Source organism: Tachysurus vachellii, chromosome 17, assembly GCF_030014155.1.
Source record: "Tachysurus vachellii isolate PV-2020 chromosome 17, HZAU_Pvac_v1, whole genome shotgun sequence".
NCBI classification, from domain to species: Eukaryota; Metazoa; Chordata; class Actinopteri; order Siluriformes; family Bagridae; genus Tachysurus; species Tachysurus vachellii.
In genome coordinates, this window is record NC_083476.1 from 8,118,156 (window position 1) to 8,141,432 (window position 23,277).

At 37.8% G+C, this 23,277-nt stretch overlaps 1 protein-coding gene across 2 annotated transcripts in view; it reads left to right on the plus strand.

Moving 5' to 3' along the window:
• Nucleotides 1-11,329: 11,329 nt before the first annotated feature.
• Nucleotides 11,330-23,277, plus strand: part of shroom3 (shroom family member 3) — a 74,318-nt gene continuing 62,370 nt past the window's right edge. For both annotated transcript variants that reach the window (XM_060891276.1, XM_060891277.1), the window contains exon 1: nt 11,330-11,890. In XM_060891276.1, the coding sequence (XP_060747259.1) occupies nt 11,783-11,890 (108 nt within the window). In that variant the 5' untranslated portion in view covers nt 11,330-11,782. The remainder of the gene's footprint in view (nt 11,891-23,277) is intronic.

Sequence of the window (23,277 nt, forward strand, 5' to 3'; positions counted from 1 at the left end):
TCTCTCGCTCTCGCTCTCGCTCTCTCTCTCGCTGTATTTCTCTCTGCGTAGTGTGATAGCACCAGCCATCCTTCACATCTAAAAAAGGAGAGAGCCAGTGCACTCTGATATTCAGTCCTCACACTGCAGGAATCACTCACAAGACATAAATGTGTTATGTTATTGTGAGTCGCAGTGTGTTCTCATATATCTTGGACTCTAAACTGACCTGAAACATACTAAAAAGCATAACACAAATGTCCTATATTGTGAAAATGACCTTTGCAGCATACTGGTGGTTAGAGTAAATTCAACATGGGAATAAATATTACATACTTGTACCTAGAGTGCTTACTTTAATTAAACTAACAAAAACCTTGCCGTTTCTACATACCAGCCAAAATGCCCGTCACAGGATCAGTCCGTTTGTATGATTCACTGTGAGGCTAAAATTAGCACAGCGCAAGAAGTGTGTCTCATAAAAAAAAACAAAAAAACATTTAAACAACTGTATTTGGACAATAAACATACAATAGCTAAACATAGAGTACAAACCTGCCAAACTACATACTATTTTTTCAAATAGAGCTATATTGAGTTGCAGTTGTTAGAACATGCATTTTTCTCTACACTTTTTATTATTTACAGCTTTCAGGACATCACTGAGAAGAAACAAGTCTGGAAAGATTACAAGCAAGTTTAAAACAGTGTACAAAAGACAATGTACAAAACGATAAGCCTTTTGTTTGAAAGGCTATTAACAAGTTAAGTAAGGAATAAAACATGGCAGGATAGTGTGATTAAAAGGGACTGCTTCTACCTCACAGTTTTCTAATAAACAGCAAGTCACAATGTGTGGTATTCCAATTATACCACAGCCATTTGTGAACCATTGCAATTTAAGTAATAAAGAAACAGTCATACTTTTTTTTCTCCCAAATTTGTACACCTGCCAATTGCTAGCCTTATTATTACGACAATTTCCAATTCATCCTAGACAAGTGAAGCCAGTTAATTTCAGCTTAATAGCATAACACACACTGAGGATTACACTTTCTGCCGTCTTCCACATTCATGAGCTCATAGACAGCCATAATTAGTGATTAGTGTCACTGAGAGAGGAAAGAGAGCGTATCCAAGAAAGTGGGGCAGTTTTGTTCACTTTGCTCAAAGACACTGATTGCTGTGGCATCGTCAGGATTCGACTTGAGAATGATTTTCTTTCATCCTTTTTTTTAATCCATTTATGGTTACATTTAATGGTACAGCCACAAAATGAGTTCATTCCTCAGTTGTATATATATATTTATATTGGCTATAAACAACCATTTCCGCACCATCCTCACTTGAGGTTAATAAAAGAATTTTAGCTTGTCATGTTATAGAGAAACCACAAAGCCCAACCATCCTAAAGACTTTCTTGTGTTGAAAAAAAAAACATAATCAGTTTCAAATCTACTTGTTATGAAGCATTGACTTCAGAGGCTACTTTCAAAAATGCTTCCTAATAATTTCCTCAGTAATCTAACTTTAGATCAACAATTACACACACACTTTCTTAATCAATTTAAGTGGAGTGTCTGTCACATAAGTCCCTATAGTTTTATAGATGTGGACTCAAATGCTCAAAACTGTACCATAATGACAAAGTGTATTCACAATGACTAACGTTTGCGCAATAATGTTAGTTTAGTAAAAAAAAACCCAGGCTTACACAACCGTAAAACTAAAACACTTTCTTCACAGGAGCACACAGTCTGCTGATTCACTCATGGTTTTGGAACAGTGGAATGGTGGTTTGTGCAATAAAGCTTGTTTACTATCAGTCTGGCACATTTCATATAAAAGGCTTGGTTTTGGCAACATATCCATAATTCTTCTTGCTAGTTGTGAAAAACTGAGCATGCACATGTGTTCAAGGGTGTGTTATGGTTAACAGGGTTTAATATGACATTGCAAATAAGTCACTACTCTGGGGGAATGAACAAACAGATTGAACACAGATTGAGTCTATTGAGCATGTAGTTTAAGCGTTTGTGTTGCAACAGTTTGAAAATCATTAAAATAATATAAAGATATTTAAGATTGTTTTATTATATATAATTACACAACGTTTGTGTCTGAGTATGTACAGTATATGTGTGTGTGAGACTGAGTAAGGAGAGAGACAGACAGATACTGAAGAGTTTAACTCCCCCTTCTGGCTGCATAAAAAACACACATTTCTTGATCAGTAAACACATTTCCTCTTACTGCATATCAAGTAGATTTTTCTAAAATATCGTTTTTTTAGCAGTAGAAAACAGTGTGTCTCCATAGTTATAGTAATTGTTTTGATAGTTTTCATTTGTCGGGTTAAAAAATTGCTGCTTTTATTTAAAAGCTTTCATTCGCATATCAAGGTTACAGTTAGGATTAGGATAAGTTGTGGCATAAATATAGCAGAAATTAAATGCATCAATAATGATAATGTGAGTAAAAAGTGCTCACAAAGATCAAACATTAAGACAAAGGTGAATTCACTCTCAATGGTAAACCGCAGGACATTATTCATACACTCGCTAATATTTAAGGGCAATTTAGTGTAGCCAGTGTGCCTTTTTGGGGGAAAAAGACAGAGAAACCTAGAGGAAACCCAACACATATATGCAAAACAGATTTTTTTTACACACCCACAATAAAATATTCCCAATATCTATCATATTACAGAAAATCGTTTTTGTAATTATGAAGCTTAAAGTTCTACATGGCCAACACTTTGTTTTATGTCTCAAAATATGTGACACAAAATGCTTAGAGAAAACATTTGTTCCAATAATGGCCTGTCACTGAACGATGCAGAAAACACAGGTTCAAACCAACATGTTTAATAGAACCTGTTATCATGGGTTCCGAGCTTGTTTTCAGTTCTGGCTCTGCATTTTTCGTGAGTTGCTAGTGAAGGGAATCTGATTAGTGCTGACTCAGTTTTTGCTGTGTGATGTGTTGAGCAAGCCTCTGTGTCATTCAGAATCATAAAAGTGATAATTAAAAAAGTCTCCTGGCATAGGTTCCCTGCGTCTCAGTAGGATAAGTGGTGTAGAGAATGGATGGATGGACATTAAGATGTTTGCCTCATGCCTCCACGATTAGGGGTTTGATTCCTGCCTCTGCTCTGTGTGCATGGACTCTCCCTGTGCTTTAGGGGTTTCCACCACGTACTCTAGTTTCCTCCTTAATTCAAAAGACTTGGTTTGTAGGATGATAGTGTGTGTGCAGTTGTGCCCTGTGATTTGGTTTTGGTATCCTGTCAAGGGTATCCCCTGCTTTATGCCCCAAGTCCCCTAGGATAGAGTCCAGGTTTTTTACAATCAGAAGTGTTTGAAAGATCATCCAGAATACATGCCACTTGATGGACTGGATATGATACATTACTCACTGTTCCAAATGTAGGTTGTGGATCCAAGACTACCCTTACCAGGAAAAGCATTTACTATAGAATGAATGAATGAAGGAATGAATGAATGGAGGACAACCCATTGAAGGTATTGTTGCTGCCTCACAGCTCCAGCATCCTCAGATCATCAGTAAGCTCAGATTACTGTCTTTGAGGAGTTTCGAATGTTCTCTCCGTGTTTGTCTCCTGTTTCCTCACACATTCCAAAAAATGCTGGTAGGCGGATTGGCTATAGATAAATATTAAAAGTCACACAGTGAGACTCCCATTAAAGGAACTCTTGCAGAGCTAGATCTCTTAAATATGGGTAAATACTTTTCTCTTGAATGATTAGGTAATGTCATGTATTTAGTCTATACTTCACTCCTGCCTCTAAGGTAATATAATCAAAGTAAACCTCCCATACTGTGACATAATACATTGAGGAATGTTCTGTGTTTATGTTACCCATGTGTGCTGTGTGCTTTGCTCACTCTCTGATCTCATATGTTCACATTTCATTTACACACACACACACACACACACACACACACACACACACACACACACACACACACACACACACACACACACACAGAACACTTACTACCATCTCTGACATTCTATAGCTTACAACACTGAAAATGTTGCCTCCTACCCAGACATGATACATGCACACACAAACACATACAGTACATAAAGAAACCAACAGGCATGACCAACCCTTCCAGCTCTTCAACTTTTTTCATGTTTTAAAGAATTTTTTTCAACACCCAACACCCATCTAAAAAAAAAATTTTAAAACCTAACATTTCCCAAAGTGTGAGGAGGGTCCCTCTTGGGAGGGATGAGTGTACTGTAGGGATGGTACATGGAGATGGAATGAGAGTATAAAGGGAGTGAGAAATAAAGTTCTTTTACTAACGGGAAAGTCAGAATGCAAATGAAACGTGGTAATAAAATGTGGAAATAATGGTTACACATGAGTTGTCAACAAACACCTCAGAAAGAAGCATCTGCAGAACACCTCATGACATCTTTTTTTCCTCTTCCTGGGTGCACGGAGTTGTTGTGGTTTTGTGCAGCCACCCATATTGTTGATGTTAAAAAATGTGGTTTGGGAAGAATTTAGGGCTGTGCTTGGCATGGGGGCAAACAGAGATGTTGCCTTTACACACTTACAAACCGGGGTTCTACAGGGACTTCACAGTAAAGAAAAAATATGAGTGAACTTAATTGTCTTCTTCCCATGATCTTCAAGAAATTCGGATGATGCAGCTTTCTGCTGATCGTTGAATTTTTTAATATTGTTATTTACATTTCATGCAGTAAAAATAATGAATTAATAATAGACTAGGTAATCTCAGTTACCATCACAGTTACACAAATCTATCTTTATTGTCAAAATATCTTCAGAATACAAATGCAAGTATATAAGAGCAAAGCATTCTGTCATATGCATTCTTTAAAAGATTCCTTTTTTCTATAAGCTTGTTAGGCTGGATTTGCCCCAGGTATTTTTTTCTTGTCATCTCTTGTGAAATGAAACCCAATTGAAAAATATACCAGAAAAAACTCATTCAGTGATGTGTGTGATTAGGTCATTAGCAAGCATGTTGTGATGTGCCGAGTGTGTCCCTGCCACACCTACTGTCAGACTACATTTGTGTTTTTTGTAGACTCAGGTGTGCTATTGAAAGTTTTAAAAGACATTGTACTGACCGGCCACATCCTGAAGATTTAAAAAAAAAAACACCTTTAAAAACAACTTTTATTTTAATTTAAATACGTAGAGACAAAATCCAATTTATTTATTTTTTATAAGACAGTGTTTAAGTCCTTGTCAAAATGAATCTGTGTTAAAATGGAACCATGAGGAAGGATGCACACTCACACAGATGAGAAACTGGCTAATTCAGGCATGAAATGCTGTGTGTGTTCAGGCTATATTCAGGTATGTTTTAGCTATATTCAGGTAGTCTTGTAACCTAGTATTACATGATGCATTGTTTTTTAGGAAGACTTGAAGAGTGTCACTGTTAAATATATATACAATATCCATGGGTATCATCAGATTTAGCTTAGAATCAGAATGTGTTAAAAGCTAGTTGTATTGTGCATTAATATGAAAGGTAAACTCATAGTCTCTCAATCTAGTGTCTGGATGTTCTCATTAGTCATTGTGGACAGTCACACTGTGGACAAATATTTTCAGAGGAAGAGCTCATCTGTCTAACAGTTTTTAGGATGACCCAGTAACTGAACACCAAATGGCATCCTGTTCACTTTTTATTATTATGGCATAGTGGCGTGAATCTACGCAGGATATAATATATGCCCAACAGAACTACATTTAAGATTTAGCCATGCATAAAGATGCATTCATAGTTGTTTTGTGTGTTTTTCAACATTCACTTTTATATTTAAAAAAAAAATTTTTTTTTAATTAGATATTCCTAGCTTAAGAGTCCTATCTTATTTTACGTGTTTAGTTTACCTGTCAGTTGATCTTTCCTTTCAAAATATGTTTAGGTTGTGGAGTTTGATTGGTGGAATGAAAACTTGCACCCACACTGGCCCTTTCTGGGTGATATTTTAACAATACTGATCTACCCAAAAAGTTAGGAAACAGTGGGACTATGTTGAGCCCAATCTACAAAAAAATGTACAGAGGCTGAAAAGATTAGCTTAAGGATGAAGAGATGGAGAGCATTTTTCCTCTCACTGTCTCCTAACATTTCAGACATTATAAACAACCTGGACAAGAAAGAACTGTCCACTGAATGTGCTCTTATTTTTAGTCCAGCAAAGTAAATATAAAATCTATTTTAAGCCATTTGTAAATACACTGTGAAATATTTCAAGGTGGTTAAACTTAGAAACAAATCTGAAGATAACCATTTTTTAAAGTGTCAAAGAGAAGAAATATGTTCACCTAACTTAATCAGGCTATCGTGTTTTACAGAGTAATTATAAATTATACAAAAAAAAGGAATATATTTTTATTTACTTATTTTTATAATAGAAGGAGGGCTTAGCCATGCTAGCCCATTTCTAGCAGCTGAACATGTATAAAGGGTAGCTGTGTCGGTCTGCTTTAGTATCAGAGCTATCATCTGAGGCTACATTTAGGTGTACTTTAGGTGTAGGCTACCTGAGAAGTATCATTAAAGGCTGTGCTCAGGTATAGTTTAACACGAAAGGTAGTGTTTCTCTTGGTAATTTTAGCGTTATTCTCCACTCAACAAATACAGGTTTCAGTTGTCAGGATAGAGGTTCAGAATTTTTCTCAGACCTGATGTTTGCTCAAAAGAGATAGAGAATCCTGTCTCTGCATTTTAACTCAGGGTGGCCAAGTGAAGGCTGTGTTCTGAATGCCAGATTAATTAGGCTAATATAATTCAAACTGAAACTGTTGTGGGGGGCACGGTGGCTTAGTGGTTATCACGTTTGCCTCACACCTCCAGGGTCGGGGTTCGATTCCCGCCTCCACCTTGTGTGTGTGGAGTTTGCATGTTCTCCCCGTGCCTCGGGGGTTTCCTCCGGGTACTCTGGTTTCCTCCCCCAGTCCAAAGACATGCATGGTAGGTTGATTGGCATCTCTGGAAAAATTGTCCGTAGTGTGTGATTGCGTGAGTGAATGAGAGTGTGTGTGTGCCCTGCGATGGGTTGGCACTCCGTCCAGGGTGTATCCTGCCTTGATGCCCAATGACGCCTGAGATAGGCACAGGCTCCCCGTGACCCGAGGTAGATCGGATAAGTGGTAGAAGATGAATGAATGAAACTGTTGTATTGGTATCAGCTTGGTAAAATGTTTATAATCTGCTGGAGGGGTGTGAATAGGGCTGTTGGAAGTGTTGGAAAATGTAAATAACTGTAAAAATAAAAGAAGTCATCAAGAAAATCAAAAGAGTTTAGAGGTTATCTTGTGAATTGTGGTTATCTTGTGAATTAGAGATTTAAAGAAAAAAACTTTTCATGTCTACACTCAACACATCTAATCTGCAAATCTTCTGTTCTCTTTTCTTCTTTTATATTAACCATGACATATATCATTTTTTACATCACCGAATTTATTTCACAATCTACAGCTCCTAAACTAGTCTAGCCTGTACTACTCAGATTCTTAAGTCGCAACCCATTAAACACTTCAGTTTCCCACACAAAATGTGATGTGCTAAAGCAGACCTATCATATTTGAGGAATGTACTTTCAAACAGCTGTGTTACATGACTAAGTAAGCTATGCTGAAATGAACACCACCTAGACTATCAACAATACGCAAAGAAAGATAAAGTGAGATGGCTAGCTGATGTATTCAAATGTTCTTTCATTTTTCTTGCAAGGTTTGTTAGTTAGCTAGCTAGATCAGGTTAATTTGTACATGTTTCTTGCTACAAAGTTAACTGTCTCGCAAAGACATCCTGAGCATCCATTCATTTTGTGCCACTTATCCTATCCCTAGGAAACACAGGGCAGAAGGCGGGGTACAGTCTGTACCGGCAATCGCAGGGCTCGATCACACAATCACTCACACTATAAGCAATTAAAAGATGCCAATCAATGTATGACTTTGGACTGGAGAGGAAACTAGATGCATCAAAAGCATGAGCAATAATTCTGTGTCCACTTTTATGAGTGAATCACTGCTCAGTAGAGGCTTGTTGATTGGTCCAGGTGAATAAAACCACCCATGGTTTTGTCATGTTTCCTCACAACTTCAGTATTTGCTCTCCATTATGTCCCACCTCTCTTGGGGGTTGGTCTTCCCCAACCCCCAAAAAGTTCTAAGGTATAAGGATTGGATGTTTTCATACTATTTTATCAGATTTTTTTTTTATCATGGCTTACAGTTTCTTTTCCTTGGTTGCCTCTCTACACCTCTGACATGTCCTCATCTAACTTGACAGGCCTTGTTGCGAAGTGACAGGCTCTCTCCAGCAGCCTATATATTCTTCTCAGGTAGTATCTCTACTGCAATGTAAAGTAATTGTCAAAGTACAACTCGTGGTTGGGATTGTTTATTCTCTGACAAATAACTACATCATCTCCAGTACCCAGATGTTTCTTGTCATCTTGGGAGAGATTAACCTAGATGGAAACGGGAATCACAGACAAGTCCACTTTTGCTACACAGAAAGTCAATCTTGACACCACTTGGTTTTGGCCTTTCTTTTTCACATATCATTTTAGGGTGAATGCACCCGTGAATGGCATCATTTGTTCATCCATATAGAGCAGATCTCCAACCTTTTTTCCTCTGAGAGCTACTTTGACAAAATTAAGGTGGCTAACAGCTACTCATGTTGTATTATTAGTAACATTTATTCACAGAGCTTATTGCCATAAACCAAAGCAGCTGAACAAGCTATTTTTGAGTGAAATTCAATATTGAACAGTCATATTTTGCAATAAGTCATTTTAAATTCACATAAGCAGCAAATTTATTGTGGAGTCAATTTAACTGATTTAACAGAACAAGTTTTCTGACAAGACTTCTCATTTATTATCGTCAGATTTTGTTCATTTATTGTCGGATTATGTTATTTATCAGCAAATTGTTACAGGTTCCATGGCATATACATGAAAAAGTGTCACCTTTGATATTTCAGGTAATATTAATTTTGAGAGAAAAAAACATTGTACACTGACATTGTACTGGACATTATGTAATTAAATATTAGTATTTTTATGGCATTCATGTGAAATTGCAATGAGAAATATTAAACATTTACTACGAAACATCACCTGCACTAACACTGTTGAATTCCCAGCAGCTTCCAAGTTTAATTGATCTGCCATGTGTTTTCTTTAACAGATAACCAAACTACTTATCTAAACTACTTCAATTTGTGCTTATAGATTGAAGTTTATATAATGCTGCCATGTACGGTCTTGGTGCTAGCTGTGTGTAAAATGGAGTGATGAACAGCTGAATTAAACTGTGTAATGATTATGTGTGACTTTACTGTGGAGTCAGATTTGGTACAACAACCAGAAAGGGGCAGGATGTATGTGAATTTGAGTAGGATGAAATTTAAACAAGTTTATTGCGTTATTTTAATTCTGGCAATTTTGTACATATTCTCTGAACCTTTAAGCATGCTATTCAGAAGTGCAGTAATGTGGGTTTTCCACCACAGGACAGTCTTCGGGACATGTTCTTGTAACATGAGATGATGCATTTTTAATACCTTTATTAATAAAGAAAAGGGGAAAGGCTGGTAATGGAACTACTGTTCATTGTTGCTGTAATGTAATTGATAACAGAAATGTACTTGTCTTCAATAACTTTCAAAGTAACTACTGTATAAACAGTTAAAACATATGATGTCTATTAATAAATTAGAAATTGTCAACATTGGCAAATTGTTGTGGTATAATTGGAATACAACACAATTGAGACATGTTATTGTATAAAAATATGAACAATTATAGGGTTTAATACCACCACTTTATTGCTGTTGATTGTAAGTTTTATAACTTACATGCTAATAAAAAATAGTTTATTGCTGTTTTATTTATGTCATACAGAATTATCTATGCTTTCACTAGATATAAACTCAATGGTCAATTTGTTAGGAACACCCATACACTTAAACATTCATGGAATTATTATTATTATGATGTAGCTCCAGTGCATGTAGCTCCAGTGCATTGCATAAAATCACAGATACAAATCAATAGCTTCCATTTCATAGGGGATAAATAGGTTTTCAGCTTTTTCTTTGGAGAAGAATAATTTAATCTCTGTGACTTTGACTGTGGCATGTTTGTTGGTGCCAGATGCGCTGGTCTGAGTATTTCATAAACTGCTGATCTCATGGCATTTTCAATGACAAGTATCTCTAGAATTTACACAGAATGATATGGAAAACAAACATCCAAGTTTTGTGGGTGGAAACCACTTGTTGATGAGAGAGTTTAGAGAATGGCCAGACTGGTTTGAGCTGACAAAGAGGCTACTATTCATTTATCAGTTCTTACAACTGTAGTGAGATCATCTCAGAATAAACACAAATCTTGTGGTGGATGGGCTTCAGCAGCAGAGGACAGTACAGGTAAAAGACTGGAAAAACTTAATCTTTTTTTTTCTTTAGTTTTCAACTCCCACTCACTGCTACTAAGGAAGGCTTCACATGGACAGCCAAAAGATACATGAGATTACTGTCGATGGTACTACCATGAAGATGGCATTGGACTGCAACTGATACGAACGGTTTTGCAGTGATGGCTTAGGACTGCAATTGCCACGAACAGTTTGGCACTCCAGTCTCCATCTGTGAACAGTTGATAAACAAAATAGACTTGTTAAAATGTTTGCATAATCACACTTTTTAAGAACATGGTTCCCATCAAGTAGTCTCAGAGAGTTTTTCCTTTCCACCATTACCTTTGGCTATATATATTCAATTCAATTCAATTCAATTCAAATTTATTTGTATAGCGCTTTTTACAACTGACATCGTCTCAAAGCAGTTTTACAGAACCTAAACACAGAACAAAAGGTTAATATAAAGAATAATATAAAGATTAATAGAATACAAAATTCAAGATTGACATTAGATATATTTAAATGTGTTTGTATTTATCCCCAATGAGCAAGTCTGAGGTGAATCAGGTGACTGTGAGGAGGAAAAACTCCCTTGAATGGTGAAGGAAGGAACCTTGAGAGGAACCAGACTCAATGGGGAACCTCATCCTCATATGGGTGACACTGGTGGGTGTGAATATAAAATTTTAGATTAAAGATTAATTCTCCAGGTTTGATGAAACTGTGCCCACTGTAGCCTCCTGCTCTTTACCAATAAGAGAGGAACCAGATGTAGTGTTTTATTCCTGGAGTCCATCCACCTCATGGTCATGTTTATGTAGTAGAGAATCTCGTGTCATGTGCGCTTGCGCATTCTTAGCCACCTTTCTGATAAGTGTGTGCCGAAGGGCGGTGAGGGGGGCGCGAGCCTAGGATTCCCTCATCCATCCGTCCGAGAAACACAAACTTCCCGTTCAGTGAAGGACAAACTGGATTTAAAAGCAACGTAGAAAATCTGGATTTTGACAAACATCAGGTGGTGCGTGGGATTAACATCCAAGCGTCGTGTCTTGTTAGTGTATTCGGATGATTCTGAGCGCTCGAGCGGAGCTGAAACTTTCTGACAGGACTTTTTTTCCCCGAGCCGTTGGAGAGCGCGCTCGACTTTTCTGTGCGCGCGCTGGATCGTAGCAAATTCTATTGTAATGTTAAAATCAAAATGTCCGAACTGGGAAAAGGGCTGACACACGAAGTGAGCGCTGCTAGTTGGTCAGGTTGGGGAAGAAAGAGACTAAGCAGATCGCGGAACATCGTAGCTTTGGTGCGGGACTTTAGTTGACTTTCGGACAGTGATTATGGCCGCAGATTCGCTGCTCGTGCACATTTTCCTGCACGGCGGAGCACCGTGGGGCTTCACGCTCAAAGGCGGCCTTGAGCACCGCGAACCGTTAATGATCTCCAAGGTACGTATAGCTGGCTACTCGGTTACCGGCTTTGTAAAACGATCCTCTTTATTTCCCCGTTTCGGTTTTTCAATTTACGATTCATCTTTTCGTTTTTTCTACTCGCTCGTCGCTATGGCGACCCAAACGCGGGTGAGCTCGGTGACGTCAGCAGCGCGCGCGCGCATGGAGAGAGACAAAAATTCGGGTCGTGCCGTAAAGAAACCGGATTTTTTCTATACGGTGATCATTAGTGTCGTGTTTTGGGAAATTTGTCTGAAATATCGCTTTTAAGCAAGTCATTTAGATAAAATGGCTTTTCTCCAAGCGGGAAAAAAAGACCAGTTTGAGCCGAGTATTTAAACTATAATAATTTTAAACTAATAATAATTTTAATTCAATACCATTAAGGACCTCTGCTTCACTTACTGTGACTTTTTCCAATGTATTTATTTAAATATTTTTTATTAATTTTTATATATATATATATATATATATATATATATATATATATATATATATATATATATATATATATTTCAATTTTCCATTTTAACAACATTTTTATTCAATCACTCAGGCTTTGTAACCACTGAATCCTGAGCTGGAATCGGAGCCCATCCTGGCAAACTCTGGGCTCAAGGTGGAAGAATTTCCACCTGTCTGTCACAGGACACATTATATGCATTCATTCAAACACTTGCACTGTTGTTTGCACCTAGGGACAAGCTGTCAGCTTACATGATTTTGAATAGTGCGAGAAAACCTGAGAACCTGCAGGGAAGCAACAGATACAGCAGTGAAAATGTGCTACACTCTGAACAGGCAGTTCCCTGGGCTCAGGATGCACCACTGTGCTATTACAGATGACCCATATGCATAACATAACAGTATTGGCAGAGACTTAAATCTGATTGGTCAGAAGTTGATCAATTTTAGCATCAACTCTGACAGCCTCCTTTATTAGGACCTAAGCAATCTAATTTTTAATTCTACAAAGCCTTTATTTAATGTTTTTATATGGATTCAGCATGTTGTAATGTTCTCTCTATGGGAAATACTTTAGAAAGTCTTCAACTGAAAGTCTTCATTTTCTTGGCAACATGACAACCTACAGGTTAGGTATAACATGAATTTGCCTCTCTTTTACACAGTGTAGAACAGTTTCAGGGCCCATCTACCCTCTTATCTCAAATCTTTGTGCAATCCAGTGACTCTGCACTCTTTGAGTGTTGGGTAAACATACACAATATTTTTACATATTTTTGTTTTATACTTTATGAGAGATCATCATCGTTTAGTATTAATTCTTCTTTTTAGATATGTAAAAAAAAAAAATTCCTTAAATGAGCCAAAAGCTCTAAATCACTAGATGCTAATTGAGAAGTACAAGGTCAGATTCTTAGTGTGGCCTCTAGACTTGTATAACAAAGCTGGAATGCTGCATTCATGAAACTCACTTAATATTATGTTGGCTTAAGATTTAAAATTTTTACTGTTTTCAGTCTAGAACATAAATGATGTTAGAGTTGGATTTAGTGACTAGATGTACAAGAGCAAGGTCCTGCTACGACTTGTGACGTGTGTGTGTGCAACATGTGCAGTGATCAGTGCAAGGCATGATACGTGTTCACTGCAGAATGTGGTGTTGATCTATACATTACAGAACTGTAGAGACTCACAGGAGCGAAAAGAAGGCAGAGGAAACATCTAAAAACAGGACTGATCCACATATCCACTTCTCCACTGTTTCTTTTCTCTGTGCTGTTCCTTTGTTTTTATTCATCTGATCTTGCCCTTTCATATTGCATTGCTTTGTGACAAATGCAACAACAAAAGCACGTGAACCTCAACTGAATTAACTATTTGTGCAGTGATGACTCAGACATCTGAATACATACTGATACAGTGTAACTGGACTCGAAAGATTATGATGCCAGATTGTTCCATTTTTCTTGCCTTTATCCAGAAAAATAATCGACCACTATTAGATATTGATGCAACCGGCATTTGACTGAAAACAGAAATAAGGCTGTATAATATACAGTGATCAGCCACTTTATTAGGAACACCAGGAAGAACCCACTTTTAGCACGGTTTTCCATTTAGCCTCAATTTTTCATGGCACAGACTCAACAAGCTGTTGGAATATTCCTTTGGGATTCGGGTCATGTTGATATGATTGTATCGCAGCACTGCTGCAGATTTGTCAGCTGCATAGAGAGAGAGACATGCTACGTCTCTCCTGTCCAACAACATCCCAAAGGTGCTCTAGTCGATTCAAGTCTGCTGACTGGCAAAGCCATTAAAGAACAATGAACTCATTGTCATGTTCATGGAACCAGTTTGAAATGACTTGTGCTTTTATAATCATGCTGTATTTAGCCAGTGGACGATGTGTAAATTGTTGCCATAAAAGTAGCTCCATGGTAGGAAACAATACTCAGATAAGCTTTGAATTTAAATGATGCAGATCTGGTAGTACAGTGCAAAATATAAGTCAAGAAAGTATTCGAAAATATTCCACACACCATTACACCACCTCCACCAGCCTGAACTGTTGACACAAGGCAAGGTTGAGGACATGGAGTCATGCAGTTTATGCTAAATTCTGACTCTACCATTGAAATACCATTATAATTGAGATTCAGACCAGGTAACATTTAAAAAAAACTTTTTTTCAAAATTTTAACTACCCAAATTTGAGTCTGTGACCACTGTGTCCTCAGATTACTGTTTCCTGCCTGACAGAAATGATCTTCTGCTGTCCATCGACCTGAAGGTTTGACGTCTTTTGTGTTCTGAGATGCTTTTCTGCTCATAATAAATGTAAAGGTTGGTTATTTGTGTTACCGAAGCCATCCTGTCAGTTTAAACCGGCCTGGTTATTCTCCTTTCTCATCGATAATGCATGTCCGCCTGCAGAACTGCCATCAGCAACTGATTTTTTTCTTTGCTTCATTCTGTGTAAACTTTTGTATCTGTTGTGCATGAAAGTCCCAGGATATCAGCAGTTTCAGATATGCTAAAACCATGCCACAGTCAGGGATCCAGTGATATCTGATGTTTAAGTGAAGCTCTTGACATGTTATCAGCAAAATTAACGCATTGTGCTGCTGCCACATGATCAGTTGACTTGAATATTGCATGAATAAATATTTGTTAGTAAGTATTATGCTCTAATAAATTGGCTGGTGAATGTATACCATTTATTAATTTTATACAGAACAGATTTTTTGTAATTTTGTACTGCCAGATATCTGGAACAGCAAACACATCTGAGAAAGAGTCAGAAGGACTATAGGAAATCTTTGAAATATTAGACAATTATGGTATCACAAAAACAGCTTAGGTCATTGTACATAATTAACAAAACTAAAACAAAGTAAAAAATAATAATAAAGAAATGAACTAGGTCCTTATAAATCACTTTTTTATCTAGTTCCACCTAGGTCTCGGTCTTTATTCTGTTTGTAAGCCCCACAGGGGCTCTGTAGATGAACATGATGCATGATTAATGGATTATATATCCACACTTTGATGCAGTGCTCTATTTGACTCACAACTCGTAAGTGATGATTATATAATTTTCGACTTTGGCTTATTAGAAACTTTATGTACATCTTTTGTTCACAACAAACTAGCCAGCCTGCAATGATGAGTGATCTATATTTTTGTATATTTTGTATATTATTTTTGTCCTCAAACAACGATCTGTAACGGTCAGTGTGAATGTTTCTTTTTTGACTGATCTAAAACAAGCATGTGTACGTATAAAAAGACCTGAGCATCAGTGCTTCTACAGGTCTGCATGCAGGTTCCTCTTTAAATCAGTGCAATCAATTGGTTACAATAAATATAAGGTATTGATTCCCTTATATCACAAATAGATTTCACAATAACTTTAATATAAAGGCATAATGTTCTTTGCAGTATAAATGGCTTGCAATGACGTCTGTCCTGTTTTATATTATAGACAATCTTGTAAGATTACTACAGAACCTACACTTACATTTGGTTTTACTCTCCTTATTGATTCATTCATGAACTTCACAGACTTACAATAACGAGCCATTCATTCTCCTGTTGAGAAAAAAAACGATTGAATTTTTTTTTAAATGTGAAATATTCTATAAGTAAAAATCTAATGCATCATGATTTACTAAAAATGCAATCATCTTTATTGAAACCTCTTTAGAGGAACACTTAAGGAAATAAAAATTCAAAATGGGAAATTCAATTCAGCTGATTAAAATTCAAATCAGTTGAGCTGAATTGATTTGCAGTCAGTTTAAATATTTACCCTCAAGTGTAAAAATGTAAATCATTTTAATAGGGTTAATACGTTCTCTTAAAAACAAAACAAAACAGCAAAACAAAATTACAAAATGTAGGCAGATAGTCAAGATCGAGGTGTGGTAAAGGTTACTGGAAAACAATTTTTTGTGTGTCTTCCACATCCTTCTATGGACCTGCGCCCCATTCAGGGTGTTTTCCCTCCTCACACCTAGTGCACACAGGAAAGGCTTGAGTAAGTGCATCTTTTAGCCTTTCAGTGACTGAGTGCGTGCCGGTGCTCAGTTCATACTTGTCTAAATTGGAATAGTATCTGATCTGAAATATTTGCTGTAATACTACTTGAAGTATAAACACCTTCTGATGGTTTTCTTCTCGGAAACTTTCCTGCAAAATAAAGCAATTGTAGATCGCTTGTGTCATTTGCTTTGTGTGTTTTGCCGGCGCTAGTGTTTAGTGCAGCTTTAACACTGGCATAGCATTAGAATAAGTCTGAATTCACTTTGGTGTTTGTGGCTTTGATGTCTCACTGGATGGCTGGGCTTTTGTGCTGTTTGTAGGGCTGAATGGGTGAACAGATCTGAAACAATAGCAGAGCAACCCCCCAGTACCACAAATGTGCACATACACACACACTCACATTCACACACACCCTGTGACCCTTAAGGGTATGAGCGACAGAGGAGATAAGCAGCACTAGCAGGATGGAGTGGTTGAGCTTTTATAGAGCCGTAGTTTAATCTTAGAAGAGCGAGACAGACCAGAGAGCGAGGTGAAAGAGAGAGAGAAAGTGTAATGAGATATCTTTGGCAAAACTGTGAGTGAATATAGATGCACGTGAGTATAGATGAACATTGGAGAGACAGAGAGAAAGTCTTTTAAAGCTTAAGATGTGGGAGGATAAGAAGTGGAAAAGACTTGAGAGAAAGCGAGAGGGAAATTAAGGAGGTGAGAGGCTTGCTGTGTGCTGATGGAAATGTCACCATGTGGATTCTTTCACCGCTTCACAGTCTAATCAGTGCTGGGTGCGTGTTTAGATGTGTCAGCACCATCCTCTGCTTGTGAAAAGCTCTTACGAAGCCATCCTCATGACTTGCATCCACAGATAGAGAGATGATTTAACATCCCATTATTAGAAACATATTTGATTAATAACAAACACCTCTTTTTAAAATCATTTTTATATCTAAATTCTTTTTATAAGTGTGAACAGTGGCATAAATGTTGACAGTGGTTTAAATGATGAAAAATATTATATTGACAAAGACAAAACTTGTATGGCTGGGTATAACGACATCAATGGCAGACAGATAGATACAGGTACAAATTCATCTTTTATTAAAAAGGTGGTAGGTAATTGTCAAAAAGATAGACAGGATAAAGTTTAATCAGACACGTAATCTGTAAAGAAATTAGAGGACAAATCACGTCCATTAAACTGGGAAATGCTGGAGTACAAGGAATGTCTGAATTATGGAATGAACTCTTAAATGTTGGGCTAAGATTTAGGAGATGTAGAAGATTTGGACCGTGCATATGTTTCCCTTCGTTTCATGTGAAGTTGAAACTGGCTGAGGAGTTTAGAAGTTGTGGGAGTTGTAGACATGCCGATTAATCAATAACAGCATGCTGCACATGCTGGAATATATCATTCTGTTTTAATAATATTATGTTACCTACAATATCAAATGCAGTAATAGATTTAAATAAATGCTGCACTCCACAGGATATGGAACAAAATCCTTGCAGTCAATTAGAGATCGCAGGCGTCCTTCGCGAAAAGTCAAGAAATTAGAAGATACCTTTGAACCTTCTGTGAAAACTGGTCAGACAGAAAAGTGGTCAAAATTTCTCCTTTAGGCCAAGTTCATCCAAAATGTTATTTTGGCACTGTGTATGTAGGTAATCATTCAATGTACAGAGGTGTTTTAGTCGACCAAGGACTGTGTCACTGAGGCTGAAGGAGATGAAGGAGAATGTGGTCATAGTGTCTCCAGGAGGAAACCTGACCACTCACTCACTCATTTTCTACTGCTTATCCGAACTATCTCAGGCATCATTGGCCATCAAGGCAGGATGCCAATCCATCGCAGGGCACAGACACACACTCTCATTCACTCACGCACTCACACACTGCGGACAATTTTCCAGAGATGCCAATCAACCTACCATGCATGTCTTTGGACCGGGGGAGGAAACCGGAGTACCTGGAGGAAACCCCCGAGGCACGGGGAGAACATGCAAACTCCACACACACAAGGTGGAGGCGGGAATCGAACCCCGACCCTGGAGGTGTGAGGCGAACGTGCTAACCACTAAGCCACCGTGCCCCCGAAACCTGACCACCCCTCTGGAATTTTTTACCTTGCTCACGCGACTTAACCATAAGCCTATGGTTGATAACCAGATGTTAAGCTCACTAAGAAACATATCTTTGGGGTTAGCTATTTCATTACAGATCACTGTTTGTCTTGGTCAGGTGTCCAAAAGTGGCGACATTTTGGCTATATGGTATATCTCAGTAATGCTACTCAGATCTTTGTTGGACCTTTCTAGTGTGGTGGTTAGGGAGTCAGAGTGTACTATTATGTCATCATTATGAGAGATTTGTCAAGCATATCACTGAGAGTGCCAATATCATACCCTGAAAGTCAGAGGGGGCCTACAATCATTTTACATGTGTAGTGTATTCGTACTTGCCTGTAATCATAGTACCCTGAAGTGGAGCTATGGAAGTCAAACTTTTTGAAATCTATTCAGTCCTGAACTGAATGTTCATCCTGTTACTCTACACCTTTGCAGTTCTTGCCATTCTTTGACAGCATTCAAAGGCTGAGGCAAATAACAGAGGTCTGTTGCTGTAAACACTAGTTTCTTCTGTACACCTGAGACGTGTAAAGCTTCCTGATCAGCTACTTTCGTTTTTGGGAAATCAAAATACGTTTGAAGAGAAATTCTGCTATAAAACAAGTTTTGTTTGTTATGTAACGTGTTAGCATTAGTATGAGGTGTGTATTTCTCGGCCAGTACACATTGGCAGAATTTACACTTATTGTGTTTACATTTATCAGTGCTCTGTCACTATGATATCTTACATACAGTACAATTACTGCTAATCTTTATCAAAAGCAGCTAAGGGAAATGGGATTTATCAGATGATGGGATTTATCAGATTTATCTATGAAAAAGAAGGAAAATATGAATTTTGTTGTCAAATACAAACATTTTACACCAGAATACAAAAGCCTGTTTGCAAGTGGTTTACAGGATCGATTTTGGTAATCCTGTATTTTTTATTTTTTTTTATTCATTCATTCATTCATCTTCTACCGCTTATCCGAACTACCTCGGGTCACGGGGAGCCTGTGCCTATCTCAGGCGTCATCGGGCATCAAGGCAGGATACACCCTGGACGGAGTGCCAACCCATCGCAGGACACACACACACACTCTCATTCACCCACGCAATCACACACTAGGGACAATTTTCCAGAGATGCCAATCAACCTACATGCATGTCTTTGGACCGGGGGAGGAAACCGGAGTACCCGGAGGAAACCCCCGAGGCACGGGGAGAACATGCAAACTCCACACACACAAGGTGGAGGCGGGAATCGAACCCCGACCCTGGAGGTGTGAGTCGAACGTGCTAACCACTAAGCCGCCGTGCCCCCTAATTTGATTCAGTTTATTTGTAATGTGTTTTTAACAATTGACATTGTCTCAGAGCAGCTTTACAGAAGTATAGATAAACCATCATGAAGACCAGAGAGCTGTCAATGGGAGAAAAGCAGCAAATTTTGAAACTGAGGAAAGAGGGACAATCAGTCAGGGCCATTTCACAAGCATTGGGCATAACCAAGAGAACACAAAAAAGAACTTCATCAGGGGGAAGAAGTAGAAGATTTTAGACTGGCCTACTTTTGCTTTCAAAAAGATTTGAAATAAAAACCAAAAATACTGAATTTCCTCAGTACTGTCTGTAGAAACGGGTCTTTATTCCTTTGTTAAAAGAATGCAGACATGGTGTTGTTTGAAATGGAGGGGAAGCTTATGCCACTACGAAAGAGCAAGAATACTAAAGTACCAAGATCTTGCGTTACAAGTTTGCTTAGATCTTGTGGAGGGATATGCCATTCACCTTGAAGTTGTAAACCCAAGTTGGCATGCAGACGGCTGTGTTGGGGTGGGAAGGTGAAAAAAATATCCACTCAGTGATATCTTGTTATTTAATCCAGTCTTATCTTTTTTTTTTGTTCTTCTAAATATAGTATAGGCTATGCTGTAATTTGTAGGTTTTGCAAAATTCTTTAAACTTGTGACGCAATGTATTTTCAACATTTTAAAAGTGGTGAGAAGAGTACAAAACACTGACTTGAGTCGAAGTACTGCTAATGTAGTAGTCATTCAAAAGTAATGGGCAAGAAAGACTAAATAAATCGTTTGATGAGAAATTAAACAAGTAACTGTTTAATTTATGTGCAGTTGATACAACTAACCAGAAACTGTTCTATTTTCTATTCTGTTTTTATGTATGTAGAGAAAGTTACAGAGCCAAATACTATGGGGTTTCAGTAGCTGGCGAGATTCGTGAGCTAGCTAGCAGTGCGTGTGCTGATTATATATTTGCCTGAAATTGTCAGGAAACTTTTTAGGACTTATTGTCTTTCAGTAGAATGAATGGATTGAGTGTTTATTTGCTCTGTAACAGTCAAAATGTAAAATTTTTTAATTAAATCCAAACAAAAGTACTGCAATTTCATTATTTTAAAAAGTACCCTAACACTGAACCATGTGCTTAATTACTGTAATGAGAGGTTGTTACTTTCCATATCACTATTTTACAATCTTATTGTGAGAATGCAATGGAAGACACAATTGTAGCTTCTTGTTTATTTTATTAGTACATTAAACCAGAATAATGAAAACAGCAACACATACGTTCATTAAACATTACATAAATATTACATGATAACCAGCAGGGTAGTCTTCAGGATAGTTCAGGGTAGTGCATTTAGGTTCTATTCTGTATGTGTGTGTGTGTGTGCGTGTGTGTGTGTGTGTATGTAAAAACGCAATAAGGAAATGACCTGTAAACTTCTCTCTGTTATAAAACCACATGTATGCATCCAGCACATTCTTTTTTTTTTTTTGCTTTCTCTTTTTTGCTTTCTATAGAGCTTCTTTTATAATGTTCTAACCATGTCATAATATTATTGTTCTTTTCGGTATTTCTGCTGGAGAAAGCTGAACAAACACACTAACCGGCTCAGTGTGTTCTTGTGTGACCTGCTTTAGATACTGAAGATAAATGAAAAAAAAAAAATCTAAGTTCTGTGATTGGATGAATCGCTGCAAAAACACATAAATAAAAGACACACAAGTCCAGGCTTATTTGTGTGATTGTGCAGTCTTTTATTAGGAAGAGCAAAGCCATCCACAATCCAGTCTAAAGGTGTGTGACAACTATGATATGGTGCAATATAATCATGATATATGATATTTTCTCCTATCATGCATTATCCCCATCACAAACTGAAGTGAAGAATGGAATGCAGGCAAGGATCCAACATAGACAGAGAGAAAACAAGAGAGAAAGAGAGAAAGAGAGGGAGAGAGAGAGAGAGAGAGAGAGTATAAGACACTGACTTAAGAGGAGGAGGAGGGTGAAAGAGTTGAGAAGAGAGAGGAATGTCAGCAGAGGAATTTCCAAGAGCTTTTGCTCAAAAATAAAGGACGTGCTGGAGAGAATAAAGAGAGATGCGCACACACCAACAGCACAAATACACCCTGACAAGCCAAGCACACACTTCATGTATCTTGGATAACGGAAAACAGGCTCTTCTTATGAGGTACTACTTTTTCTTGCTGTGTTACCTAATACAGCCACAGCCCTGTTAGACGGACTCTTATCCCTGACTCCAGAGCCGAGGGTGATGGAAAGTTAAAGAGAATCAGACATGTTGTTTGGCTTGATTTTAAACGCTTGGGCCGCATTCTGTAGTTAAAAGCTTGGAATTTAAGCAAACATGTCCGTAGGCTGATAGCTTTGTTAGGTGAAAACACAGCTTAACTGATTAGTTGAGAATTGACCAAATTCAGTAATGAACATTTTCATCCATTCTGTATATAGATCCTAAGCCCACACTCATGGATAACTTCTGGTGTAACGAAAACCATAGAAAACTGAAAACATGGAACAAAATCATGATGGTCAACAAAACTGCATGAAAGATGAATTAGTTTGGCATACATACATACATACATACATACATGACTGAGCACTTGCTCTGGTCCCACCATCTCTGAGTCTTTTCTGTTCTGGCACCAATGTGGTGGAATGAACTTCTCCTAGATGTCCGAACAGCTGAGTCACTGGCCATCTTCAAACGACTGGTGAAGACCTAACACTTCCTGAAATAGTTGAACTAGCACTTCTTTTCACTTTATTTTCCCTGTTTATCATGTATATTTAAAAAAAAATTATAAAAAAAAATCTGAACAGAGTTTAGGTGATGATATCCTGAGTCTGTAACCTACTGAATAAGTGTTACTGTACAGTGTCAGTGTACGGTGCTTTGGATAAAGGCATCTGCCAAATGCTATAAATGGAAATGGAAGTGGAAGTTGACTAGCATTAATGTATCTATTAGTAAACCACAGTTTAACTCTATTGTAAGAGGCAAAACTGCATGTTCCTGTTGCTGAGTGCAAGTAATCCATTGAACGATCCCTCTGCGGCCTGCCAGAGGGAGCCCTCCCCTGAGTATATCTACTTCCGGGTCATATTGCCACTGCCGTTATACAGACATTTAAGCAAACTCCAAATGCTGACTTAACATGAAGTATTGCAAGTGTTTGCTTCCTTACTGAGCTGCTTGATTTCCGTTGTTTGTTTGCCTCGTTTCATGACCTGTTTTTACTTCCCCTGTCTGTGTGATTTGGATCAGTTTGTATCACTGATCGTCCTACTGGTCTTTCTCTCTCTGCTGTTTGCCTTTTGATTTTGATTTGTTTGCGTGTGTCACCGTTAATAAATCTGCTTATGTATTCGGACCTCAGCTTTCTACCTCGTTGCACTGAGTTGGGTTTCAAAACCGAAATGAAAGCTAC